Source organism: Panthera pardus, unplaced genomic scaffold (assembly GCF_024362965.1).
Source record: "Panthera pardus isolate Hobbes unplaced genomic scaffold, ASM2436296v1 HiC_scaffold_8, whole genome shotgun sequence".
Lineage (NCBI taxonomy): Eukaryota > Metazoa > Chordata > Mammalia > Carnivora > Felidae > Panthera > Panthera pardus.
The window spans coordinates 3427499-3454554 of NW_026527013.1; the positions used below are offsets into that span (position 1 = coordinate 3427499).

Here is a 27056-nt window from a genome sequence, read left to right on the forward strand (position 1 = left end):
CCCTGGCTCTGGCCGCCATGTTGGGGCGGGGCTTAGGCTTCCAGGGGGCGTCTCCGGGGGGGAGTGGCCATAGACTGCCTTCCTGCCTCCATGCCCAGCCTTGCGACTGACCCTACAGTTCTCCCAGTTCGTGCATGTAGACGGAATGAGGGAAATGGACGATGGCCATTGGGTAAATACCTTGTAATTGTTGCAGCCAAGATCCCTGGGTGGATCTGAAGTTCAATAACGGGAAACCTCATTTAGAATGGAATGGGGGGGCCGGCAGGGAAAGCTCTGCACCCTAGGACTTCTGGTCAATTGCAGGCCCAACAGGAAGTCCAGCGCCTCGCAAGTCCACAGTGTGTTAGCCACTACTGCGCAGGCCCAGCAAGAGGAAGTTTTTCCCTTGCCCCACAACAGCGCAGCCAATGAGAGGCAGCCACAGCGCAACCAATGAGAGGCAGCCACAGCCCAGCCAATGAGAGGCAGCCACAGCCCAGCCAATGAGAGGCAGCCACAGCCCAGCCAATGAGAGGCAGCCACAGCCCAGCCAATGAGAAGCCACCACCCCTGGCAGGTAGGGCAGCGGACTTTTTGTTTAGAAGAGGCCCTTGCAAGTTCCTCTTTCTTCTGTAAGATAATATCCCTCTCCCTTGTTCTGCAGCTTTCCCAATGGTTTTGCCGTCCTTAGTTTGCCTGTCCCAGGTTGCAGTGCTCTGCCATTCCTGTTTTTAGTGGTAAAATAACTGTCAGTTTTATTTTTTAAGGTTAACAGATCTAACAATTAGTGGGGGAAAAGATGAGAAACACGTTATTTCTGTGGCCTCAAAGTACTTTCCCCCAAGATAGTTATTCGTTATAAAGGGAAAAATAGTAATTTTACAACGAAGACACGTCTTTAGCCCAGTGATCTAAGTTAAGGGCGCCAATGAGGCCGCAACGCGGAGCCGCTCACAGGGTGAACCGAGAAGGGCATTTTCAGTGGCGCCTCTAGCCTTCCTGCCCCACATGCATGACTTCAATCTAATTATAAGCAAATGTCAGACAGAATGCGGAGCTGAGGGCCATTCCACAAGGTAACTGGGCAGTACTCCTAAAAAAAAAAAAAAAAAAAGGCTGAGGAACCATCACAGGATGGGGAGACCAGGACAACAAAATACGATGCGGGCTCCTGGATTGGCTCCTTGTCTTAGTTCAGTCTGTTCTAACAAACACACCGCAGTCTGGTATAAAGAAACACATGCTTATCTCTCAGGGTTCTGGAGGCCGGAAGTTCAAGATCAAGGCAACGGTAGATTTGGCGTCAGGTGAGGCCCACCTCCTGGTTCGGAGGCAGCTCAGTGCTCATATTCTCCGGGTCCTCGGTCCTCCCAGGGCGCAAGGGGCAGGGCGCTCTCTGGGGCGTCTCTTGTGGGGGCGCTCATCCCATCCCGGGGGCTCCACCCTCTTGACCTAACCTCCTCCCGGAGGCCCCACCTCCTGACACCGTCACCCTGGGCATCAGCTTTCACCATAGGAATTTGGGAGGGACCGGTTCGTGCATAACAATCCTGGACCAGAGATTGTTACACATTACATAACAGGATTGTATTGATGCTCATTTCCTGATGGAACCATGGTTACCTAAGATGTTCACATGAGGGGAAGCTGGGTGGAGGGCATCTAGGAACTCGGTACTGTTTCTGCAACTTTTTTGTCAGCCTAACGTTTTTTCAGAATAAACTAAAAAGCAAACAGTCCCTCTCTCATGGGGTTGTCAGGATAATTAACTGAGAACAACATGCAGGTGACATTTTTTACAAGGACTCTGAATCGTAGCTTTTCCCCCCAATTTTTTGGTCACACATGGCTTGAGTTTCCGAGGAAGCACCACAATGGTGAGGGCCAGAGGGTCCAGGATTAAACTTGTTTCCCTGGTCCTTCCTGACTTGAGAGAACAGAATCCAGAAAGAAAATCTCACAGGTTGCCCCTAAGCTGAGCTCGAGTGCAAACTTTCGGGGCCTCAAGAGGGTGAAGGCCATTTTCAGGGAATGGGCAGCCTGGCCTGACTTGGGATACCTGTTTGCTTGAAGAAATCTCTTTCTCCTTGCAGCTGCCTGCTCTGGACCCCTTAAAAGGAAATCGGCTCCAGAAACCAGATGATCACAGTCTTGCTGTGTTTCACAGAGCATGTTCCGGTTCCGTTGATGTCTTCCCCGTTACCTCCCCTGCTGTGTTTGACCTTCGGCCCCTCACTGTGAAGGATTCAGTTAGCGGCCATGTGCCGTTGCTAGCAAGATACTTCAACTGTGTGCTGTTTGAGTCTCCTACCGAAGAGAGGTAGGTTGGCGTGTGCGTGTTTTTCCTTTTTGCCTAAAAAACAAAACAAAACAAAAAAAAACACATACTGGAGAGATTGAAAGAAAAAATAAACATCATTCCAGAGATCCTGCTTTTTAATCATGACATGAACTCTGGCAGTCCTTAAGGACACCATTTGATGACACAAATGTCAGTGGACATCCCTCTCTCTGCTCAGGACACCATAAATGGGGTGGGTGTGGACATAACAGGGATGCACGGAGGAGCTCCTTTCTGGAGAACAAACAGTTTAGTATTATGATTGGGGTGTTGGTTACAGGAATCCATGCGGGCGACAGAAAGGAAAAGACACACACACATACACGCTCTCACCAGCCAGCACATGTAAAAGCTGATAAAATCTAAATCAGGAATAGAGTCTAGTTAATTGCACTGCACTCGTGTCAGTTTCCTGATTTTGACAATGGCCCAGCGTTAGGTAAGATGTGAGCTGGATGGAGGGCACCTGGGATTCTCTGTACTATTTTCACAACTTCCTGTGTGTCCAGAGTTAAAATTCTTGTGTGTCTTTGTTTTCTGTTTGTGTTGAAACATGACAAACCTGTTAGGCAAATGACAAACCGGGAAAGAGCTCCAGCCAGCAGGACACGGGCTTTTGTGTCCATCACGTGTGGGTTCCCGCCAGTTAGGGAAGACAGGAACCTTTCCAGCAGGAAAGCAAGCCAGCCCGGGCACAGGCAACCTCAGACAGTACCGGGCACCCTCCCGCTGACGGATCCCCCGCCACTGGTGGAGGAGAGTGGCCCACGTATCAGCCTGGAAGAAACAGGTGCCTCTCCCTGCCACCTCCGCGACCGAGACTTTCGGCCAGCGGACACTTGTCCTCTTGTAGTTGCCCTTCACCCATCCTTCCTTCCTGTTGGCACCCCACTGACACTTCCGGGCTTCACTGTCAGGGTAGGAATGTGACTGACTAGAGTTTGGCCAATGGATGCTGTCTCACGACAATCTTGAGTACTGACTGTGGGAGGCAGGGGTAGGAGTTTCCGACGAAGAGTTCCTGCTTTGAGACAAATGCAGGTTTCCAGCTGTCAAGGCTCCTGGAGCCCGCCCAGTGTCCTTTCCCACCGGTTCTGTCATTCTGTGACTTGTGACCAGTCCCCTCCTTGACTTTAAGTGAAAGACTACTTATTCCCAAGACTGATTTTTTAAAACATTCACTGGCTGAGCTTCCTATCTGCAAAACACATGGAGATCGACAACACGGTTCAGTGTGCAACATGGATGACAAGGGACTGATTTCCTTCATATATAAAGAGTGTCCGCAAATCGTTGAGGCCAACAGATCGAAAGAAAGGTGGGCAGATGGTCACTGGTAAACAAGTATCTTAAAACATGAAAATGTTGCCGCAGGTATAATTACAGTGAGATGCCACACCTCACTGGCAAAGATAAAAAAAAATAATTGATCACAGGTGGTACTGGTGAAGAAATGGAGACACAGGCGTACTTCACCCTTGTTGGAAAAGTTTACATTGAGGTGTTCTCTTTGGAAGGCAATTCGGCAGTGCTCGGTGAAACTAACATCGAATATGCCTTTGGGTAGTTCTAGGAAGTTACCCCTATAAACTCAAACATATGCCCAAAATGTGTACAAGACTGTGAACAGTTATCACTTATACTGGGGGCTGGCCAACCACAGCCTGGGGGTTAAATCTGGTCAGCTGCCTGGTTTTGTAAAGAAGGTTTTATTGGCACGCAGCCAAACGCACACATTTACATATTGTCTGTGGCTGCTTTGGGGCCAGGAGAGCAGAGTGGTTGTACCCGTCTGGCCTGCAAAGCCGAAAATATTTACTCTCTGGCCTTTTACAGAGGAAGTCTGGTGACCCCTGATTTATGCGGATTCAAAAAGCCCCGAATAACCTGTTCTCTCCTTGATAGGTGCCTGGCAAAATAGATTATGGCACATTCATAAGCAGGAATAGAATACAGATATTGAAAAATAGAGACTGGGATGTGGTTCCCTGTCTGGAGCGAAGGCATCTTTCCTCTATATATGCTTTTGCACTCAAGTTTTATTATATTTTTTAAGCCATTAAAAATAAAAGCGGAGCTTCCCAAAGTATGGAGAGGGTGAAGGCGCAAGGAGAGGTCGTCCTGCTGTTAGGAACTCATGTACCAGAGTGCCACCTGCTCAGGCAGTCTCCGGTCTCCCTGGGTCAGGGCTGCTGGGTCGGACGTGAGAGGGGAGCGGCCTGCCCTCCTTGGTCGGCATTTCCCGACGCCCCAACCACGGAGTCAAGCCTCTGGACAGACACAGGCACCAAAGGAAGTGGAGGCAGCCAGGGCAGAGCGACCGCCAGGAGGACTTGCGCCTTGGCTTACGCTGTGGCCCTGAGGAAGCCCGTGGGCTGGAGCAGGCCGGCCGTGACATCCTGGGCTGGGTCCCTAGGCGACTTGCGGTGGCTGCATCAGGACCCGGGGGCCGTCCTCGACGGGACCAGCCTGATGGGGGCGGGGCACCCTCCAGCCCGGGCAGCTCGCGGCTCGGTCGCCTCCCGGGACCCGCCCAGGCAGAGGCACAGCCGTCGGCGGCCCCGCGGCTGGGAAGGAACCTTAGGCAGGTGGCAGCGCTTCCGTCCGGAATTGTTTAATGAGTCTACTTCTTACACGCATAATTATAAAAGAATAAGAATCGACAAAAATATTTTCTTTCCATAATATGTAGAGGTGGTTCGTTTCCGGTGGGGGTTTTCGTTTGTGTGTGTGGTTTTTGTTTTGTTTTTTTGCTTCTTTTGTTTTCCTTTTCGCCCGCCCCCGGCAGGAGTCTTGGCGGGGAGGGGAGGGCAGGGGAGGGGGAAGGCGAACCCTGAGGCGGGGACGGCTCCGTCCCAAGCCCGGAGCCCCCCGGTCTGCGCGCGCTTCAGAGCCGGGCAGGAGGCTCCCCGCTCCGGGCCGGGAGAGGACGGGGCTGGCGGCGGACCCCATCCCCGGTTTAGGCACCCTCTGCTCTGCTCGGTCTCTTAAATAGTCGTCAGAAGCGCCCCCCCAACAACAGAACGCGACATGAAGTGGGCGGGGCTGGAGGGCAAGGCAGTCGCATGCTTCGGTGGCGGCCGGCGCGCTGCGGGGCGGGGCCGGGGACCGCGTGGGGAGGCCCCGCGACGGAGGCCCGGTCCCCCCAGGGTCTTCGCCCCCCTCCACACCCCCCGCCCCGTGCCCGGCGGAGTCGGGGCTCCCGGGCAGCGTGGGGAGGAGGGGATGGCCTGAGGACGCGCCCCTGGGGCGCGGGCCTCATCTCGCCGTCCTGGCCACCGAGAAGCAGCAGGCAAAACAGCCAGGAGCATTAAAACAATGATAAAAGGCGCGGGGGCGGCGAAGGCGGAGGCCCCGGGGCGGGGCTGGCCGGCGGGGGCGGCGGGAGGAGGCGCCGAGCGGAGGGGCCTTCGGGGGCCACTCGGCCCCTCCCGCCGGCTCCCCCTGCGGGGGCGGCGGCGGCGGCGGCGGCGGCGGCGGCGGCGGCGGCGAAGCCACTTGTGCTCTGAATGTGCAGGCCCCAGGGCGCGGGGCTCAGAGGTACTCCTGTAGAAAGTGCAGCAGCGTGACTTCATAGTGCTCGCCGGACTCGGGGCAGCGGATGCTGTGTCTCTCGTTGGGGTAGATCTGGGGGGACAGAGAAGGCGGGGCTGGTGGCACGGAGGGACTCTGCCCCAGGTGCTGACCCACCCCGGCATCCTGTGTTCCCCGCTCCCGCCCTGGGCTCCTGGGGGGTCGTGGAGAGGAAAGAGCAGGTACGCTGGGCTCACGGACCTGGGTTCCAATCCCCGTCCGCCACCCTCGTGCTGTGCAACCCTGGGCCCCTGCCGAGCTCTCTGACGGCAGCCCCACCCCCAAAATAAACCGGATGAAGAACTCGGGCCTTTCTTTGCAGGTCCTTTCAAGGGCTCGCCAAGCTCCAGGCTCCACCCGCCTAGGAGCTGCCCCCCAAACCTGGGGACACAGAGGGGCGCTGCAGCAGGTCTCAGGGACACTTGCTACTGTCCACTGGGGCCACTTCGACTTCACCGGAAGGCCACATTAGGACTGCACGTGCCGAGGCCCCCAGGACAGGCGTCCCGCCCCAGGCTTTGTCTTACCACCCGAGGGGGCATTATCCCCACAGGGGGGCAGTGACATGTTGGTGCCAAGGGCCACACCTAAGGAATCACCCGGTCCTTGAGACCTGGTGGAGCTGACATCCAGGCCCTAGGGTGGACGGTGACAGGCCTTCGGGCCTTGCTTCCGACCACGAAATGAGGGCCCTGGCACTCGAACAGGCCTCAGACCATGGGGATTCACGGGACAGCTTTGAAACCTGCTCCAGACTCTCCCAAAGTACCCAACCCTGGTCTCAAGTGGGACAGGGCTGGCTGGTATCAGGGCCGGGGGCCCATTCTTTACCTCTTCCTGCCGGCAAGGCAAGTTTGTGAACTGTTCTTTCCTCTCCAGGCCCATGGCCACTGGCCCAGCTCACTACCCTAGAATATGTCCAAGTGCCCAGGGGTCTCCCCTCCTCCTCCCTTGCCTTCTTTAATCCATCCCTCGATGAAGCCCGACTCTGATCACACTGTCCCCAGCTCAGAGCTCCGCAAGGACCTGCCAGCCTGACATCAAGACCTGCCTCCCCAGTCCCGTTGCCCCTACGTCCTCCCAGGCCTCACTCCTTCCACACTTTGGGCACCAGCACTGCCTGTGACAGACCCTTCACACCAGCCTGGGTCCTGGCTGCCTGGTCACTTCTTCCTCCTCTTGGCTGAGGGCAGGGAGAGGGGTCTGTGCATTCCCCGCTGTGCCCCGGGCCTGGCCTGGGACAAGTGTGATGTGTGAACAAGGAGGGCCTGGGGCCACCAGGCTCCCAGCCAACTGTGAAACAAAAGGGGGGTGCGTTCCACCTCCTTCACAAGCTGCCAGGCTCCCATCCCCAGTGGAGTGTCTCAGCTCGCCTCCAGCTTCTCCCCGGGAGGCAGGGGTACAGGACTACGGGCCCACCTGGGTGCTCAACGCTCTCCCGAGGGAACCCATTTGGCCCTCGAAGCCTCACCTACGGCCACACACGGAAGCCATCCCAGCCACCCGGCTCAGGGTCTCACGCTCAAAAAGGATGTGTGAGGGGGCACCTGGGCGGCTCAGTCAGTTAAGCGTCCACCTTTGATTTCCACTTGGGTCATGATTTTACAGTCGTGAGATCAAGCCCCGCACCGGGTTCCTCGCTGACAGTGAAGCCTGCTTGAGATTCTCTCTCTCCCCCATCCCTTCCCTGCTTGTGTGTACGTGTGTGTTCACTCTCTCTCTCTCAAAAAAAAAAAAAGACAGTTGAGGTTTCATCCTGGCCCTGCCTCACCCTGATGTGCAGCTGCCTCTGGTCTGTTTCTGAGGCGTGTGTGCGGCTGGGGGGGCCTCCCAAGAGTGAGCCCTGCCTACCCTCCGGCCCTGTCTGGAAAGGCATGCCCAGCCACAGGTCCCTATGGCCCGTCCCCACTGCCCTGTGGCCCTCAGTTTCCCCATCTGTTGAACTGGCAACACGGCACTCCCCGAGGACAGGGCGCATGAAGGCATCTGGGGGTGGCAGCCTGTGATAAAATCTGTCCCTCTCACCTCCCCAACTCCTCCTGAGTCTACCAGGCCTCCCACTCGCTCAGCCGGCCCTTTTCCTGCTGGGACAACGGGCTATGGCTCACGTCCCTCTGGTTCCCATGGGCCCCTGTCCACAAGGCAGCCAGAGGCTGGTCACTCCGGAAGCTGGCTGACACCTCTCCTCACCCTTTGATCAAAATCCAGCCGAGGCCCCGCCTCCACCACTGAAGCCCCGCTCCTCACCTCCAACCCCCGGCCCCTTATAAGCCGGGGAAGCCTGCTGCCCCAAACCCCACCCCTCGCCAGAGGGGCCGCCCTCTGCCCCGCCTTGGCCCCAACGCCTCTCCTGCTCCCTCCATCCACCCCGGTCTTTTGCCCCTGCGCTGCTGTCTCTGACAGCGTCCTGAGCCTGATGTCTGCCCACCGCCCCCACCGCCCCCCAGGCTGAATCCCATCCCTACTCTCTAGCACCCTCAAATGTCCCCTCCTGGGGGAGCGCTTCTCTGAGCCCAGTCACACACAGATGCTTTCAGCACCCTGTACCGTTTCTCGGTTCCAGATAAAATGGCGTGTGAGCGAGGATTTTCAGAACACCGGCCTCTCTCCACCAGGCTGGGCTGGGGTGGGTCTGGCCTGTCCCCTCGGCGTGCCCGGCACGGAGGGCAGCGTGGCCCCGGGCACCATCAGTGATCAGCAGTGATCGCTGAATGGACGCGGGGGGACACGGGGCCTGGGGAAGGTTGGAGGAGGCCATTTGGGGGGAGGGGCCACCCACCTGGAGCTGGTAAGGTTTTCCGGCCCGGATCAGCTGGGAGACGAGGAAGTTTGTGTGGAAAAAGTGCACGTTCTCATCCAGGAAGCCGTGCAGGATCAGCAGGCGGTTGGGCCTGGAAGACAAGGCTGAGTGAGGGTCTGGTGGGACCCTCTTCACACACTCGGCCCCAGGGGCGGCCAGGAGAGCGCGAGGGCACCGGGGGCACAGGTGGGTCTGGAGACTCCCTCGCCTCCTTCCAGGCAAGGAGGGGCGCGGGTGTGTGGGCTCTCCGTGTGGGATGGCCTGAGCTACGGGGAAGTTTTTAGAGCAGTGCTGCCCCACGGCGCTGTGGGACGATGGAATGTTCTAGACCTGCCCTACCGAATGCGGTTATCACAGTCATCACCACATGTGGCTCCCGAGCACTTAAAATGTGGCAGGAGTGGCCAAGGAACAGTAGTTTGTTGGCTTGTTTCTTTAAGTGGATTTTTAAAACTAACCTAAAAATACCTCATTTTAAACTGAACGATTTAGGGGCATTTGGCGCATTCCCAGCGTTGCGTGACTGCCACCTGCATCCAGTTCTGGCAAAGGCCCCCCCCTCCCCCCCGCCCCAACCCGGGCCTCCCACAACCACCAATCTGCCTCGATGGAGTTACTCGTTCGGTGGCTGCGCACAAACGCGAGCTTAAATTCAGGGGCCACATACGGCTCCCGGCTTCCGTACTGGGCGGCACAGGCCCAGAGCACTGGGGTTCCAGCTTGGCTGTCCCCAGGGAGCCCGGACCACACTCCAGACCGAGGAGAGCAGCCTCACCGGGACAGGGGGCCCGGTGGGGTCAGCCTGCTTGGAGTGCCCGGCACTAAGGCGTGGGCCCAGGGCAGCCGTTCGCCAGACAGAGCCACGCCAGAAGGTGGCGACACAGTTCCTTCCTTCAGAGAAAGGCCACTAGCAAAGCGTGACTCGGTGCGTCTAAGCCGGTCCCACGGACCCGGATGTTACAACCACGTGGACCGTGTCCTGAACCACCGCACGTCAAGTCCCACAGAACAGAGACCGATCAGGTTCAAGACCGACCGATGGCCCCACAGCGGGACACGTGCTTGGGGAGGGAGGGAGGCCCGCGTGTGCAAGGCAGTGGGACTCTAGGGCCTTCTTTCCATCGTTCTGAGGGTAGGGCCGAGGCCTCCTCCCTCCAAGAGCACCCGGGTGCCCACCTGCCTCGGTAGGCAGCAAGCAGGGAGGCCCTCAAGGGGGCGGGAGGCGCCAATGCGGGAGGCACCGTGGACACCCAGCTTCGTGGAGGAGCGGCCTGGGGCGGCCTCCCGGACACAGAAACGGCAGGGGGAGGGGTGGTGGGAGAGAAAGTGGGGTGGGGGGGTGGGGGGGGCCCTTGGTGACCCAAAGCGGGTGGGGCCTTACTCATTGGGCAGCTTCTCCACGTGCAGAGCCACAGATCCCGCCTCGTAGCCGAGCTGGTTATTCTCCGGGACGTCCATGTAGCGCTCAGTGTAGCCGGTGTCGTAGGCCATCCAGACTGTGACCGGGGCGCCCGCGATGGCCACCTGAGGGCCACAGTGGACAGAGTGGGGTTGGAGAGACAGAGAGGGGCGGGGGGAGGGAGAGGGAGAGAAGAGAGAGAGAGGAGAGGAGAGGAGAGACACACACACACGCACAGGTCAGGTCTCAGGAGCCCTCGCTCGCCTGCCGGCTGTCCCGGGGCCTCCCCCGCAGGACGTGAGGAACGGGCATGCACGGGGGGACTGGCGGGGGGGGGGGGCCCTCAGACCGTGCGCCCCCGTGGATCGTGGATCGAGCGCCGTCGAGGGAGGGCGGGTGAGCTGAACGAGTACGTTCAGGCCGGGATCGGCCCCTCCCCGGTCCCACCGCCTTCCTGCCTCCTCCTCCTCCTCATCGCCGCCCCGCGGTGCCCTGTCAGCGCCGCCGGCCTGGGGGCCCCTCCCCCGACGCTCTTCACACCATGCCCCACCTCTGCCCATCCGAGGCCGGGGTCCCGGGCTCAGCCTCCCACAGAGAGCTGCCGGTGGGGTTTTGTGCAGCCGGATGCCATCCTGGGGTCAGCAGTGGCGGGCAATGAGGAGGGGGGCTCGGCCCCACGGGGCTGCTGCGGGGAGAAACAGCCACGTGGCAAGGCCCCTGCCGAGATGCCTCTCCGGGGGGGGCGGGTTCCGAGGGGCACGGGAGGGTGCCAGCAAACGGGGGCGGGGGGGGGACGGTGCGGGACCCACCTTGAACACCTGGGGCTTATGGATCAGCCCCATGAGCGAGAGGAAGCCTCCGTACGACCACCCGTGGATGGCAACCCGGCTCAGGTCGACGAAGCCGTACTTCTCGGCCACGAACTGCAAGCCCTCGACCTGGTCCTCGATCTCCACCTGGCCCTGAGGGATGAGGCCGGGCACCTCTCAGAGGACTCCTTCCGCACGTGCACCCTGCCCTCCCGCCTCCGTCCCTTGTGGACCAGAAACGGGTCTCTGGAAGCTGCCCCTGTCTCCAGACCCTGTTCGAGCCTGCTCTCCGGGGTGGCGGCCAGACGGGCCGGCGCCAGCCCTGCCCTGCCTCTTCCTGGCTGGCTCCGAGAAAGTCACGTGCGTTCTCTGGGCCTCTGTCTCCTAATCCCTAAAACAGGATGTCGGCACGATGGGGCCCCTTTCACAGTGGGCACAAAGAGGAAACGGGACGCCGAGTGTCCTGCACTCAGAGGCTGCCACCTGCTAAGGGCTCGGCGAACATCACCTTCATCATCTCCATCACCATCACCGCCACCGCCATCACCATCAGAACCGCTTCCATAGCCACCAGCCCCCGGCTGGCCCAGCCCTTGGGACGTCCTGCCGACGGGGCCTATGCTGAGGTGTCTGGCTCACCCGGGCCTCAGGCACCAGGTGGGACGGGCGCATACCTGTCTCCCGTGGGGTGCCGCTCAAAGGGGAGCACCAAAGTGCACATCTTCCTTGGCTCCGAAAGGTTGCCCTGCTTATTCCTGGCATCCCAGCCGGGCCTGCCCTCAGGGAGGGGCTCCGGGGCCGCCCCCACACCCCAGGGCTCCCCTCACCACGCAGAAAGGCCCGGAGAGACCGTGAAGACATGTTACCATTTGATTTTTCAGGGCTCCTTCGAACCGAAGCCCCCGCTGACACGAGCCCCTGCCATCGATCACGACCACGGCGTAGCCCAGGGATGCCAGCGTGTTGAGCCGCAAATACTTGATGCCTTTGAAGGAGTTGTTTACCAGCTGCACCTGCGAGGGGAAGGCGAGGAGGGGCCATGGAGCTCCGGACGAGTGGAGAGGCACCCAGTGCGTGACACCAAGCGGGAGGGGCCGGGTGGGCCAGAGGCCGGTGGGCCGGGGCCGGGGGGTCTCACAGCCTCATCGAGGCTCCTGCACTTCACTGTGAAGGCTGCGGACGGCCCCGGAAGGGTTCTAGCCACGGGGGAGCGGGTCAGACGGGCCCACTCTGCCCCAAGCCCGTGCTCAGGAAAACAGAAGGGAAAGCCCCGCTCAGGCTCCCTCCTCGGCCAGGGCCTCTCCCGCTGGCCTTCCCTGGAATGACTCCCTGATTTCTTGAGCCACAGTCTGCCCTCTTTCTACCCCGCAGTCACCTCTAACAAAACAGACGAGAGCTGTCGCGCCAGACAGCTGTGTTCCCTGAGTCACTTGACTTCATCCAGTTCCTCATTTTGGCCCTACTGATGTCCGGAGCCTTATCGGTCTCCGTCATGGGGGGCCATGTCAGGGGCCGCAGGGTGTTGACTGACCCAGGTCCCCACCCCCAGCTGTGATGACTACAAATGTCCCTAGCCATCGCCAAGTATCCCCTGGGGGACGGAACACCCCCGGGTGAGAACTGCTGTCTTAGATGGACCCCAATTCCAACCCGGCCACCTGGGCCTGTCTTGTCTTCTTGCTGGAGAACTCGGCCCAGGGCCACCTCTGTCCCCAGGCTGGTGACCAGGGGCGAGAGGGGGTCACTGCTGGGCAGGTGGGCCAGAAGGACACATGGGTGTTAGCGGGGTTTCCCAGAGGGACAAGGGAACATCAGCAGGCGAAAGGGGAAGGGGGCTGCACGGGAGGGTGGGGTGGACAGAGACCCAAGGATCCCGTGTAGTCACTGGGGACGGGGCCTCCGTGCGCTAACCCTTCTCTGGCCTGGCTGGTGCCCAGGTCCCGGCGCGAAGGAAGGGGGGGTGTGGGGAGCAGGGCCGGCACCCACCTGGGGGCCTCCATACACAAAGAGGACAGTGGGGTGCTTCTTTCCTGGCTGCACGGCGTGTGGCTTGTAGATCATGCCGTAGAGCCGCACGTCCGACCGCGTGTGGAAATGGAAGATTTCGGGGGGCACGTAATCCGGGGGGCAGCCTGCAGAGACACAGCGGCTGTGGCTTCTCGGGCCGGGGGCGCCCGCGAAGCACTCTGGCCGAACCCCACGCTCTGCCGGCCGGCCCTCAGCTGCAGAGGGCGCCTTCTGTGCTTCCTGACAGTTTAAATCACAATCCGAGGGCCCGGGGGGACTCTGGTCCTGGCAGTGTGCCCGGGGTACAGCCCCCTGACACCCGCTCCTCTGACCTCCTGTGGGGGTGTCAACGCCACCCCTGGGATCTGAGTAGCAGCCAGTTTTAATCGTCTGCTTCTCTGACTTTCACCTTTGGTTTTGCAAAGCAACACTGGTTTTCCAATCATGACAGTGAGGCAAAATCTTTGAAGCTTATCTCGCAAGTTTATTTAGGTGGCAGATAGAGGAAGGCGATTTAAAAAGAAAAACGAGTCAACTGTAAGGTAGGTTGGGGGCTGGCAACTGCTCCGTGTAAAGGGTCAGCTGGTAAGTATTCTCGTCTCCGTGTCTTAACTACACAGCTGTGCTGTTGCGGCCCTAACGTGGTACCTAAGGGACCGGGAGCAGCCAGACCTGGCCCCCAGGCCACGGCGCGCCGACTTCTCATAGAGACGGTCTACAAACATGGCAAGATCGGGAGTTTCGGGACATGGTGCCTCGGTCCACCCGCCTGCAAGCCCGGGGCCAGGACACCTGACTTCCCACTGCTGTCCCCACTGCTGTGCCGTGTGTCCCGGTAGGCCCCATCCTCCCCTGGGTGTCCCCGTCGGTGAAACTGGGGCCAGAGTCCCTGCTCTGTCACGTCCGTGGTGATGTGGGGCGCGTCACGGACCGAGCTGGTCCCAGAGCGTGACGATGTAACAAGATGCTTTCCAGCCCACAAACACCAGGGATTCTCATTACCTAGAATGTTCTGGAAATCTAGCAGACGGCAGCTCTGGGGTCAGGCAAGGGTGTCTTTTTTAGCGAGTGATTCCCGTGTGCCAGGTGAGGTACGGAATATTAAGGCCTTCTTCCTAGGGACCGCCTGCCATCGTGCCATTTCATAGAGAAGGGACACATCTCAGGGAGCCTGACCGCCTTGCCTAGGATTCCGCGGCCAGCATTGGGCTCCGGGGCCACCCCGCGGGCTCCCGGGCAAACCGCAAGATGCCTCGTGTCCCCCGAGGCCGTGCTCGCGCCCCCGCCCCCGGCTCCACCACACACAAAGCCATCGGGACGTGCGCCCCGGGCAGGTGCCCTCGGAGACAGCTGCCCACGGGTGAGGACGCCCCGCACGGGGCCTGCCCGTGTGTGGCAGCCGGTCGTGAGCAGAATCTGCGCCCTGTGCCGTGTCCTCCTTAACTGTGGCACAGAAATGAGACGCTGTCCAGGTGGCAGGCCCCACGGGACAGGCAGGGCCACCGGTAACGCCCAATGGAGAGCTCTCAGGGCTCCGGGGAGGGGCCAGCAGGCAAGACCCTGGGCCCCTCGTGGCCTCGAGGCTGCCGGGACGGCCCCCTCTCATCGTGTTACTTGAGAGGGTGGCATCCCATTTCACAGATGGGCAAGCCGAGGCTCCTGGTGGGCGTGGGGGCCTCGGTCAAGGTCCCCAGGGATGTGGGGCTACTCACTGGCCGCCTCCATCATGCTGGCCCAGAACCGGGGCTGCTTGTGCAGAGGGTCGTCGTCGGGGCCGCTCAGCTTATAGACGTGCACGCAGGGTGGCGTGCCCACGCTGCTGTAGTGGCTGATGAACATGTCGAAGTTCTGTAGGCGGGACGGGGCGCTGAGCACCGCACGACACCAGCGTCCTTCCCCGCCCCCCGTCACCCACCAACCTATCTGCTGTCTTTGCCCTGGGTGCTCACTTGTTTAAGCTTCAAACTCCTCTGCCCCCGAGAGAGGGGCGCTATTACCGGCACGCCCATTTCACAGGTAAGCAAACTGAGGCCAAGAGGAGTCGGTCCTCTGGCCAGGGGCACACCCCCACCCCACCCCCCGTGCTAACTGATGGACCCAGGGTCGCACCCGGATCCTTCCGATGCCAGAGCGTGCTCACGTCGCTGGCTCTATAGCCGGCAAACTACCAAACGCTTGCCCTGGACTGGAAGTAGCCCCGTGCACGTTCACGGCCTGACTTTCTAGAACGTTCCCACAGGCTAAGGGGGTGGGGCAGGAATGCTGCCATCTAGCATGTCGGGGGAGTGCCCACCTGGCTGACTTTCTAGAACGTTCCCACAGGCTAAGGCGGGGGGCAAGAATGGTGCCCTCAGGCGCGTCGGGGGAGTGCCCACCTGGCTCATGGAGCAGCTGTGGGAGAAGCCGGGTGTGGTGAGGCGCACGATCTCGCCCGCCGACTCATAGCTGACCACGTAGAGGTGGTGCTCCAGGGGCGTGTCCTTCGTACCTTGGAAGTACACCAGCTTCGTCTCCTCGTTGACCCAGATCTGTGGGGACACAGGGGCTCCTCGTGAAGCAGCCCCAGGCCGGACCCTGAACTTCCCAGGCCTTTGCTCCCGCGGTGGCTGGGGGAGGGGGCCGATGCCCGGCGGAGAGACCCAGGCTCTTCTCCCTGCCCCCACAGGGAGGGCCCAGAGTTCCGGGGATGGGAGACTCGCCCTCTCCCCAGTTTCTTTAGCCCACCAGCTGGAGAAGAACTTTCTAGGAGAGAAGCGCCTCTCGGACCTGGTGGGGCAGGAGCGGACAGCGACCTCGCTAAGCTCGCCGGGTGTCCTCTGGGAGGACTTGAAGTCGGAATGCCAACCCCAGACCGAGACGCAGAAGCAGAGGGCACAGGGCCTGGGACAGGGGCTGAGGGAGGGGCTGGCCTTGCCTGAGGGCCCCCCAGTCCCCAAGCCTGGTCCCCGAAGGGGTCAGCCCGCCCTTTGGACCCAGGTGCTCAGGGTTAAGAAGTGGGCCCCCCCCCGCCTGCTTCCTGGGTGAACCCCCATCAGACTCCAGCGTGACGTTGACATGGTGAAGCCTCCGGGGAAAGCAGGAAACAACCCCGCGACCTGGTAACACGGAGGCAAAACCCTTAAAAAAGTGTGTCCTCTGATGCAGCAAGTAGGTTCCCGGGAACTGTTCCAGAGGGCTCTGCTGTGTTCTTAATACTAAAAAAAGACAACGACTCGAACATCCCCGAGTACAGATCGCTTTCAAAATTACGGCACAGTGCTCCGTGGCCACGTAAAACCGTATTTTCTAAAACAAACAAAAAACAACAAAAAACACCCTGCGTAGCCCCTAAAACGATGTCCTGCGGAGCCGTGTGCAAACAGAAAAGAGCTGCCGGGGTTTCCACCGTGGTCGGTCGCCTCCCGGGGGAAGAGGTTACGGGGAGTCTGGGGTGAGGCAAGTGAGGGGATTCGCAAACGCAGGGTCACTCAGAACGGTTCAGTCCGCACAACAAACACGACGTATCCACTGTCGCCATCGTTTCGAGATAAACGCACGTTTTCTAGAAACAGAGGGCGTCGTTGGAAAACCCCCAGGCACCTGCAGTCATTCGCCGGTTTTGTCACAAGGGCCACGTGAGACGAGGCACACGAAGGGGGCGCTCGGGACCCTCCCAGGTCCGCAAACAGCACGGGCGGCACAGACCCTCCGGAGGGGACGCGAGAGGCCCTCCCTTCCCTTTGTAAGTCTTAAATGCTGCTGCGTCGTCGACCATACTTCAGTTAAAAATAACATCAGGTGCTGCCATGACTTTTTTTTTTTTTTTTTGCTTTTTTTAAATTTCTGGGTAAAAACCCAGGCGAGCAAACACCATAACGCCCCCAGCGGCAGAGGAAAAGGAGAATCCTGGCTGGTGGGTCCGCCAGACGCTGTGCCGGGGGCTTCCGGTTCAAGTCCCCTCGGGGGCCATCCGGCCACGTCCGGGGACCTCTGTGGTTGTCACACCTGGGGCGGCTGGGGCTGGGGAGGCTGCTGATGCCCCACGGTGCTCGGGACGCCCCGCTGGGGGCAGAGACTCTGCTGTAAACGCGAGCAGACCAGAGCTCTCTGATGGTCCCATTTCACAGACGACGAACTGAGCGTTAGCTCCCGGCTGCTGAGAGGCAGGAGGCACCTCTTCGCGCGCATCGACCGTAGCAGAGCAAACGAGGCAGCCTTTAACCTTCTGGCACCGGCCTTCCGACCTCGCCTCGCAAATCAGAGCGGGGTGTGAAATCTGACAGAATCAGGAGCGCACGTACCACGTGGCGTCCCCACTGGCTTCCTTCCAACAACCCACAGGGACGTCCTTCCAAGTCAGTGGAGGGGTCCGCGGTCGGGGGAGGGCATGCTCTCATCAACGCCCGTGTCTAAGGGACCTGGACCTATCCACGTCACTCCTCGCTTGCTCACTCAGGTGCCCACTAACCACCGCGGCTGCACGGACAGCCCTGTGAGGCACGCACGTGGGCTAACATCTCTCACGTCTGCTTTTGGTCCGGGAGGCACTTATGCTGGTGTGGAGAAGGGACACAGGAAGTCTGATTAAGAGCTCTCTCCACTGAAAGGCCCGGGTGGCTCAGTCGGTTGAGCATCCGACTTTGGCTCGGGTCACGATTTCACGGTTCATGAGTTCGAGCCCCGAGTCGGGCTCTGTGCTGACGGCTCGGAGCCTGGAGCCTGCTTCGGATTCTGCGTCTCCCTGTCTCTCTGCCCCTCCCCCACCTCTGTGTGCTCACGCACGCTCTCTTTCTCTCTCTCTCTCTCTGTCCCAAAAATAAAATAAAACAGTAAAACAAACACTAAAAAAAAAAAAAAAGAGGTTTCTCCATAATATTTGGAATTTTGTAGAACTGGACCCAGGTGAAGATTTGGTCAGAGGCAAGTCCTGCCACGTCCTTACGATGGCCAGAAGCTGCAGGACAAGTGTCCCATAAGCTGCTCTCCCAGGGAGAGGTGGTCTCACGGAGCGGGGAAGGCTAACGGGGTGCCACGGGTGCACAGAGCAGCCCCCGATTCCCGGACCGGGGCTGTCCGGCTGGCCGGAAGCGGAGCCCCGCGGCCCTGGGCCCGCAGGAGCCGTGGACGGAGCCGTGGACGGAGCCGGGCGGAGCAGAGCAGGAGGAGGACGCAGCCAGGAGGGAAGAGAAAAGCCACAGGCACACGGGGTGGGCAGGGCAGCTGAAGCGTGCGCACGCGTGTGTCTGTGCACGTGTGTGCGTACAAGCGTGCGTGCAGGGCGGGCGGGGAGGGTTGCAAAGAGATTCTGGTACCTTGGAGCCGTGCCTTGCCAAAACCTCCCACTCGCCGCTAGTCAGCGCGATCTCCTCCTTGATGGGGCACTTAAATTCATCTGCAAGTAAGGAGAGGAAGAGGTGAAAGGGGCCCAGGAAGCCGTGAAGGGGACGCAAAGGCACTGAGGCCAAACTCCACCGGAGCCCAGGCGGCTGGGGCCAGGAGGGAGGAGGGAGGCGAGGCCGAGCCAGCCGAGCCTGGGACACGGTAAGGTGCGGGGCCAGTGCAGGGTGCTGGCACCTCCCGGGGGAAACCAGACCTCTGCGTTTTTACCGGAAGCACCGATTTTAGAACCCGGCACGGGCCAAACCAGCAACTTCCGGACTCTCGGCCGGTGACCTCTCAGAATGTGTTAGGTTTTGGAGAACGAGGTCTTGATTAGAACGCTTGGGCTGAGCAAAGGCTCAGCTGAGATCCTATGACAGACCTTTGGGGTTTTTGTTGTTTTGGCAGATCTCACTTTTGAATTTCCATCAGGCAAATAACTACGGATGCTAGTAGGCACACATTACAAATTTATTAAGACGGTTTATGAGTGACGCGGTTTCATGCCGTGCCCGCCTCACAGAGGCCCGGCAGACATCGACTCCTGCTGCAGAGATCTGGGCCCAGAGATTGGTCACAGCTGGATCTGGGAGGGAGGGACGCTCCTCCCGCGGTCCCCGCTCGCGGAGGCTGGACACGGCTGACTTTTCGCTCCTTCAGATCCTTACCGGAGCCCGTCCGGCGTCGGGCCTGCAGGGAGCGGGTGCAGGCCCGGGAGTGGAACCTCTCGTGGCCGCCGTTGGAGCCCCGCCCCTTGGGGAAGGACCCGGCGCACCCGCTGACGGCGGGCCATGCGCCGCCCTCCCGGCTGCCACGTCCTCTCAGCCTTCCGGGTTCAAGGCCACACTTCTCAGTGGAGGGGCTGCCCACCACACGTGCTCGGCCCTCTCTCGCGGGACCCTCTGCCGCGAAGGGCCCCTCGCGCGGCCTGGACACACTGCCCCAGCCGGCGTCCCACTTCTGGCTGGCGCCCCAGGCTCCTGACCTTCCTTCCTCTTCCCCAGGCGCCCCGATGGCAACTTTCAAGAACTCATGCCTTCTGGTCCAAAGTGACCGAGGTCTCGCCTTCTCGGCTACCCAACGGCCGCCTAGCAGGCACGAGCCACGTGGACCAGGCGGGCCGCACGGGGTGGGAGGGAGAGCTGGCGTGCCCACTGCAAAGGCAGGAGGTCCCTGAGGGGCACCTGCCACGACCTCCACCCAGCGACCACCACAGGCAGGAATGAGGCTGTTCCAAGCGAAGACTCCCGAGCTCACGTCAGGTGGTGGCGGCCAAGTCAGAGGGACACACGACGGGAAAGCTCAAGAGCAGTGAGCCACAGGAAGCCCGCCTTCGGGATGGCCTAGCCAGCCCGTGCTGTGTTGCACCCCGAGTGACAGCAGTGACAGGTCCCCGAGACGGCAGTCACTCCTCTGTTGCCGTCTTACTCGAGTCCCATCAGTTCGAGGCTTCGCCTGTTCCTGACGCTCGGGCCACACGCTCTCAGGCCTCCATTCCCTGTGCGGGAGCTGACTCTACGCTGGGGGACACTGGGCGATGTCGGGGACATCTGGGGCTGTCACGAGGGGGGCTCCTGGCACTGAGTGGGCGGGGGGGGGTCAGGGATGCCGCTCAGCCCCCAACAGAGCCTACGACGTCCCCGCTGAGGACCACCCGGCCCAGCGTCCGCAGTGGCCGGGGGTGGGGTGCCGGAGGGGCCCTGGCTGGCTCTCAGCCCACGCTGCTTCCCCACCCCGTCCCGAGGCCGAGACGCCATCTGCGTGAGGACCCCCGCATGCCCGCTGCGGGTATCCTTCTGCTCCCTGGGACTCCAGGCACGCAGACCTGCCCACACAGCATGTCCACTCCCGGGCACTCCGACGTGAAGACATCCAAACCTCAACTGGACGTTTCTCTCCTAAATCTGTCCCTCCCACACTCTTTCTGTCTCACGCCGACACTCCAAAAACCTTCCGGTTTCTCTCTCAGACCCTACGTCCAATCCACCGGCAGACTGCTGACTCAGAGGTCAAAGTGCATCCAGAATCGAATCTGCCTGGGTTGGCCCAGCCTGCTGCCCTGACCCACCCTGGCTACACTCCACACAGCAACCCCAGGAACCGCTTAAACTGATGTGAGATCAGTGGTAAAAGCCCAAGCCCTCCCTGAGGCCCCCAAGGCCCGGTACAACGTGCCCTGGCCCCTCTCCTCCCTCTTCCCCTCCCCCCCTCCCCCAGCTCACTCTTCTCCAGCCACACGGGCCTCTTTGCTGTGTGTCCACCAGGCCAGGCGGCTACTGCCCCAGGACCTCTGCACAGGCTGTGCCCTCCACCTGGAATGACCTGTGTGGCTGCCTCGGCCACCTGTTCCGGGTCTCTGCGCATGACCCGTCGGCAGAGACGTCCCTCTGACCCCCCACCCCCCCCGCTAGAAAGAAGGCCCCTCACTCTCTAACCTCCTGTCCCGCTGCACGTGCTCCCACACTCACCCCGAGGTATGGTCTTCAATTGTTTTTGGATGGCTGCCCACCCTCCTCCACTAGAGAGTTCCACAAGAGCAGGGATTTTCCTTTCTCTCTTTAGATTCATACCCCTGGCACCTAGAGCAGGGGTCGGCCGCTTTTCCCATAAGGGGCCAAACAGCACGTTTTCAGCGATGCAAGACATAGGTCACACTGCCGCCACCCTCCTCAACTCTGTCATCGCGGCAGGAGATCAGCCACAGACAGCCTGTAAATGAATGAGCGCGGCCGTGTGCCAATAAAACTTTATTTGCAAAAACGGGCAGTGGGCCGGATTTGATCTGTGGCCGTGGTGTGCCCGCCCCTGGTGTGAGAAGGGCCTGGCACGTGGTCGGCGCTGGGTACACGCTACCGACCGAGAACCCCTGCCAGACCGCCCCTGCCAGACCGCGAAAGACGTTCCAGAGAGGCTGGCTTTCTGACTCCTCCCAGCCCCGCCCCTTCGCGGACCGCTCACGCTCACGCTCACGCTCACGGGGCGGGGTCAGTCGGGCCTTGCTCACCTTCCCCGGGGCTGAAGGGCTCACTCCAGTCGTAGCCTCCGGGCTTTAGGATGGCGGTGACCTTGTACAAGTGGCAGAAGCCGGTCTTGCACTCGTTGGCACGGAGGAAGCAGAGCTCGCCCTCTCCCTCGGACTGGGGGAACGGGTAGAAGATGTCGTGAACCTGTCCGGGCAGAAGGCGGAACGTGCGTCAGGAGGCGGGCCGCCGCCGCGTGGCCAGGCGTCGGTCCGTGGGAGGCGAACTCGGCCTGCTGCCCCGCCCCCGCCCCGGCCCCGCCCAGCCGGGGATCTGGGGGCCCCGGCGGGGCGCAACACCCGGCGTCTCCCCACGCTTACGTTGATCCACACGTCGGTGACCTCCTCGTACACCACGTGCGGCTGGACGTTCCTGGGCACCGCTCTGGCCAAGGCCACCCGCTCCTGCTCATCCTCGGTGGCGGGGATGAACAGGGCCGGGGGGAGGAGGACGAGCTGGAGCCGCTGCTGGGGCCGGTCCAGGAACATAGCCCAGGCACTGAGGGGGCGACAAGAGAGAGCGGCCGCAGGCCTCAGGGCCCAGCGGGGGGAAGCCGGGTGACAGACGCCTCCCTTTCCGAACGCGTGGCGTCACAACCACCCTTCCTCTGGCGGCCTGGCCTACACTCGACCGAGTAACCCCGTAGCACACAAAGGCTTCTCGTTAGCACGGGCCCTCCGGAGAAGATGGGGGGGGGGGGGGGGCGGCGACAGGACTCTAACTCAACCATTCTGGAAACATCGCGTGTCGTTAGGACTCAGAGCAGCGTTTCGAAGACGTCTCATTCACTACCCTTTATTTCCTGTTTTGCTCTGAATGGACATTGTACTTTTGTGTGTGTGTGTGTTAAAAAATTGTTCATCCTGTCAAACAACCTGAGTCCTTAAGGACTTGGGATAGAGGCAGGCAAACGGCAACTTAAAAAAGACAAAATCCCGTTGGAGGTGGGGACACCTGGCTGGCTCAGTCGGTGGAGGGGCCGTGAATTCGAGCCCCGCGTTGGTGTAGGTATTGCTTAAAAATCACGTTTGGGAGCTAGTCTATCATTATGTTCTGTCCTCAAAACAACTGTTTTGAAATAAAACTTCTCAAAACTGGGGGGAAAAAAGTTCTCTGTACCTTTTCTTTTTTAACGCTGATTTATTTTTGAGACAGAGCACAAGTGGGGGAGGGGCAGAGAGAGGAGACACCGAATCCGAAGCAGGCTCCAGGCTCCAGGCTCCAGGGTCGGAGCTGTCGGCACAAAGCGCGACATGGGGCTCGAACCCACAGGCCGCGAGATCATGACCTGAGCCGAAGTCGGATGCTTAACGGACTAAGCCACCTAGGTGCCTTATGTTTTTGTTTTTTATTTTATTTTAATTTTATTTAAAAAACTTTTTTTAATGTTTATTTTTGACAGAGAGAGAGAGAGAGACAGAGACAAGCAGGGGAGGAGGAGCAGAGACAGGGAGACACAGAATCCCAAGCAGGCTCCAGGCTCCGAGCTGTCAGCACAGAGCCCGACACGGGGCTTGAACCCATGATGCTTAACCTCCTGAGCCATCCAGGTGCCCCTCTACCTTCCCCGACTGTAAACGGACAATGTGTTCTAAACGGAGATGTCGGTACCGTAAGTAGAGAAGCTGAGTCTCAACACGGAACGACAACAACTAAAACCAAAGAGCGATGCCACAGGGACAGGAGATTCCAGCCAGAGCCTGCCGCCCGCCAAAGGCCCGGCACCTCGGTCCAGGCTGCCTCTGTGATACAGGGGCCGGCAAGTAAATATTCCAGCCTCGTGCGCCACACAGTTCCTTTCGAAAGCAGCCCGTCAACCCCGCCAGCGTGGCGTGAAAGCAGCTGCGGACGATCTGTACACCAGCAAGTGTGGCCCCGTGACCATAAAACTTTATTCCTGGACGCTGAAATGTGGATTTCATATCGTTTCCGTGTGTGAGGAGGTATTCTTCTTTGGATTTTCTGACTTCTAAGTGTTTAGAAAGCACGAAGGCCGCTCTTGGCTCGCGGGCCATACGGAAAGTGACATCGGGCTGCCTGGCCTGCGTGCGGTGGCCCGGGGCCTGGCTCCAGAGACTTGCCCTTGATGTGGCCGCAGGGTCACGAGGTGAGTGACGAGGCAACACTCACTATTTGCCGTCCCGGGTCCACCCGGCCCTGGCGATGTACTCCACCCTGGGGAAGAGCGTGCTGAAGGGTTGTGCCAGCTCCTTCTCTTGGGTCGCCACGATCTAAGGGGAGAGCAGACTCAGGTCACATGGTGCCTGGGAGGAGATGGCCGCTGCTGGGGGTGGGGTGGGGGGATACCGTGTCCCCCCAATCCCTATCTTGGGGTCCTGGCTCCCGGTGCCTCAGAAAGGGCCGTATTCGGAAGCGGGGCGGCTACAGTGTCATTAGTTAAGGTGGTGCTGGAATAGGGTAGCCCCCTTTCGTGAGGGGGATGTGAGGACTCAGCCGCCAGGCAGAGGACACCTTGTGACAAAAGGCAGGACGAGGCGAGGAGCGGGGCCGGGAACAGACCCCCTCACGGCCGCAGAAGGAGCCGGACTGCCCACACCTTGCTATCAGACGTTTAGGCTCCAGAGCCAGGAGGCAACATGCTTCTGTGGTCCGAGCCCCCGGCATGTGGGGCTCTGTCAGGACAGCCTGTTGGCAGGAAAGCGAGGGCTCTGGCCTGGGCTGTCACCACAGAGCCAGGCAGCCTTGGGCGACACAACGTCCAGCTGCCGCGGCTTCCCGGAGGCTAACGGGGCCGGCGCTCGGCGGTTCCGGAGGATGGGCCGAGAACCACGTTGCTGGCAGGGGCTCAGTGAAGCCACCTAACGTCAGGTCTGTGTAAGATCTGCCAGAACGTTCTGGTACGGAGTGTAGAAAGGAGGTTTTGGTCAGGGTCTGATCATTCCGAAACCAAAACCTAACCCCCGATCGTGAAAATAAGCACATTTTATCTTCCGCCTTTTGGGAAACCTCACACAAAAAGTCATTCCGGCACAAACGTCCCAGAGCTTCCTCAGCTTGAGTACTCTGACCTCTGACCTGGGGGGAGGGGGGAGGTGGTTTCCGTCTGACCTGGCATCCCCTCAGCCCTTCTCGGTTATAGCCTCTCCTGCCCTCCCGGCTGCGGGGTCCTGAGCGAGTGCTCCCGGGGTGATAAGGACGCTTGTTGTCGATACTGACCCCGGGGTGACAGAGAGAAGCGTCTGGAGCACTGACCATCCCGGCGAAGTTATAGGTGAGGACCTGCCCAAATGCCAGGGACGGGGAGTGGCCGGGGCGGAGCTCTAGTCCCCTGGACGACTACCCAACGGAGCTTTCTGCTCTGGAGACTGTTCTGGAAGCTCTTGTGGGACCTTCTGCTCAAGGGCCGCTCCTCAGCATCGCCTCCTCACACCCCAGGACCACCCAGAGGCAGATGAGGCCGGGCCACCACTCATTTTCGAGACCGAGGCGGGGTGACGGGGCGCTACGGAGGCAGTGCCTTTTCGGGTTCGCGTGCCCCTGGAAAGGGGGCAAGCGGCCTGCTGATGTCACCCAACTGTCCCCCCATCTCCACCACCTACCCCGGCCCCACCCCTCCTCACCCAGCTCCCCCCCGGGCACCCTGGCCACGCTCACCTTGCCCTGACTATCGGTCTGAAACTCGGCCAGCTTCAGGGCGATCTTGGGATTCTTGCTGCCTGCAGAAATGAAAGGGAGGTGAGGCCGGCAGGTGTCGCCTGTGAGGGCCGAGAGCAGGTGACTGGGGTGGAGGTTGTGGGGTGATGCCCTAGGAAGGTGACAAAGCCAGCGTGGGAGGGAGGGGCAGGAAGGGACCAGGTATCCAAAGGTCTCTCCGTGGGCACGTCAACGCTCTGGTCCGGGCACAAAGTCCCTCGGGCAGGCCTTTCTGACTCTGGCCCTGGACCTTGTTCCGTGACAACCGTCTTTACCATTTAAGAACGCAGGCCAGACCCCGTGCTGGGTGGGAAGGCGGGTCGTGGGGGGACAAACATAAAGAACATGCCTCCCTGCCTTTGGAGAGCCTGAGAGTTGGTCGCAAAGACAGGGCACGTCCACAATAAGACCGTCAACGATGCGGACAGGTGACACGTGTCCCCCGTGCCTCAGCTGGGCCCCGAGCTGTCAGGAGGCACGTGGCTTACTGGCCGGGATGGCCAAATGGCACTCGCCACAGACAGATGCGGGTCAGGCTCCAGCCCCACCTACGATCAGTCCCCACCGTGGCCTGCACGGTGCTCGCCCCGGGACGGGCAGCCCCTCCGAGGCTCAGCTTCCCACCCGTGCGGCGGGGCAGGAGGAGGGCCGACCTTTCCCACTTGCACCAGGGACTGGAAGTATCCCTGCAAGGCCCTGTCGGGTGGAGCACATAGTAGGCGCTTCCCACACGCTTCCCAGGGGACCAAAAACAGGCCGAACCCGGCCTGCAACGTATTTTCAATTAGCTCGCCAAGCATTTTTAAATAATTCGAGGAGCGTTTAAGAAGCAGGCGGTTTCTTGGAGCCATCTGGATTCCTGGCCTCCTCGAGAAACAGGGCAAACTCGAGCCTGCATTCTCACGGGGTGCCAAGGATCTGACGCGCCCTCGGATGGGGCCGCACCCCCGGGCCCCCCCTCTCGCACCGTCTCCCCGGGCCCCGAGGTCACCGATAGTGGCACCGGCCCCGCTGCCGCTGTCGAGCCCGGCCTGCCCCTCTGGGTCCTGGTTGGTGCACGCCTGCCCTGCTGGGCAGCCCGGGCCGCTGCCCAGTGCCCTCACCTGTCCTGGGGTATCGGTAGGAGTCCGTCTTCCTTTCTTCTAGCGCGGGAGAGGGCACGTGAATAATTTCCACCTCAGACTCGTCAACTTCCTCATACAGGATCCGCAGCGTCTTGAAGCCTTCCGGACCTGGAAGGGGCAGGGGGAGCTGCTGGGGGCGCCAGACGTCCCTGCTGTCACCCCACCTTCTGCCGCACAGAAAGGGGACCCAGCTCTACCACGGCAGGGCCCGGATAAGAGCCTGAGCCCCCAGGCTAGAAGCCTGGCCCTGCTGTTTACTGTAACCGTTACATCTCATGCCAGGGCCTCAGTGTTCTCACCTGCGCCACGGGAAGAACTGAGCCGTTCCTAGGAGATGGCATGAGAGGTGGCCCTATGTGGTGTTATGGGGCCGAACTGAAATCCCGTGTGGGGAGCCCCCAGCACCTCAGAATGGGGCTGTTATTTGGGGACAGGGTGTTAGAGAGATGATGAGTTTGAGAGGAGGTCATCAGAGTGGCCCGATCCAATCTGACTGGTGTCCTCATTAACAAGACATGAGGGCACAGACACGCAGAGGGACGACCACGTGAGGACACGGGGAGAAGACGGCCGTCTGCACACTGAGGAGAGCGGCCCCAGGAGGAAGCAGCCCCGGGGACGCCTGATGGCCGACCTCCCGCCTCCGGGACCAGGACGGTAAATGCTTATTGTTGAGCCGCCGTGTCTGGGGGGCTTGCTTCTGGCGGCCCCAGCGGAGTAACACGCGGGGCTCGGCTCAAGAAGGCCCCGGATAAGCATCGTGAGAAGTGCGTGAATCCCCGAGCGGTGGCCGCTTGGAAAGGAACGCGGCACGGGCAGTGCTGACCTCACGGGGAGGGAGCCCACGGCTGTTGCTTCCTCCTGAGGCTGCCGAAAAGGGTCCCCATCTGCAGCGTCCTATGGCCCCACCGGAGACTCGCCCCAGATGGAGCAGGGGTGCCTCCAGAACCAGCGGCCCAGCCCCACCCGGTCTGCAGGGGGGGAGGGGG

The 27056-nt window shown here is 60.5% G+C and overlaps 2 protein-coding genes across 13 annotated transcripts in view; one reads left to right on the plus strand and one right to left on the minus strand.

The window, feature by feature from the left end:
- Window positions 1-50: 50 nt before the first annotated feature.
- LOC109255905 (uncharacterized) lies at window positions 51-19378 on the plus strand. 6 transcript variants are annotated; one of them, XR_008420204.1, is made up of 3 exons: window positions 51-172; window positions 307-614; window positions 2076-3471. XR_008420204.1 is itself a non-coding variant. In XM_019430746.2 (3 exons), exons 1-3 carry the CDS (start codon window positions 146-148, stop codon window positions 3251-3253), a joined length of 615 nt encoding a protein of 204 aa, XP_019286291.2. In that variant the 5' UTR covers window positions 51-145; the 3' UTR covers window positions 3254-3471. The 6 variants fall into 6 exon arrangements, 3 of the variants coding, with proteins under 3 accessions (XP_019286291.2, XP_019286293.2, XP_053752997.1); XM_019430746.2 differs by lacking the exon at window positions 307-614 and having other exon boundaries at window positions 2076-2302; window positions 2893-3471; XM_019430748.2 differs by lacking the exons at window positions 51-172; window positions 307-614 and adding exons at window positions 741-1273; window positions 19274-19378 and having other exon boundaries at window positions 2076-2302.
- The window catches only part of DPP9 (dipeptidyl peptidase 9), a 39995-nt gene continuing 17283 nt past the window's right edge, over window positions 4345-27056 (minus strand). For 5 of the 7 annotated variants that reach the window (XM_019430739.2, XM_053897016.1, XM_053897015.1 and 2 more), the window contains 14 exons: window positions 26047-26175; window positions 24905-24966; window positions 23420-23520; window positions 21610-21787; window positions 21274-21436; window positions 18203-18282; window positions 15287-15439; window positions 14624-14759; window positions 12891-13036; window positions 11771-11917; window positions 10905-11057; window positions 10078-10220; window positions 8676-8787; window positions 4345-5950 (listed from right to left, as the gene is read on the minus strand). In XM_019430739.2, the coding sequence (XP_019286284.1) occupies window positions 5858-5950; window positions 8676-8787; window positions 10078-10220; window positions 10905-11057; window positions 11771-11917; window positions 12891-13036; window positions 14624-14759; window positions 15287-15439; window positions 18203-18282; window positions 21274-21436; window positions 21610-21787; window positions 23420-23520; window positions 24905-24966; window positions 26047-26175 (1796 nt within the window). In that variant the 3' untranslated portion in view covers window positions 4345-5857. Of the gene's footprint in view, window positions 5951-8675; window positions 8788-10077; window positions 10221-10645; window positions 10781-10904; window positions 11058-11770; window positions 11918-12890; window positions 13037-14623; window positions 14760-15286; window positions 15440-18202; window positions 18283-21273; window positions 21437-21609; window positions 21788-23419; window positions 23521-24904; window positions 24967-26046; window positions 26176-27056 lie in introns of those variants that run through there. The other 2 variants (XM_053897014.1, XM_053897013.1) reach the window with 2 other exon arrangements.

What these genes read in the sequence shown, in the direction of transcription:
- LOC109255905 (XM_053897022.1), top strand. Translation starts at nt 1,223, where the DNA reads ATGCTTATCTCTCAGGGTTCTGGAGGCCGGAAGTTCAAGATCAAGGCA. An exon ending in AGTTCAAGATCAAGGCAACG is followed by an intron (nt 1,274 to 2,075) that starts GTAGATTTGGCG and finishes TTCTCCTTGCAG; the next exon opens with CTGCCTGCTCTGGACCCCTT. An exon ending in GAGTCTCCTACCGAAGAGAG is followed by an intron (nt 2,303 to 2,892) that starts GTAGGTTGGCGT and finishes CAAACCTGTTAG; the next exon opens with GCAAATGACAAACCGGGAAA.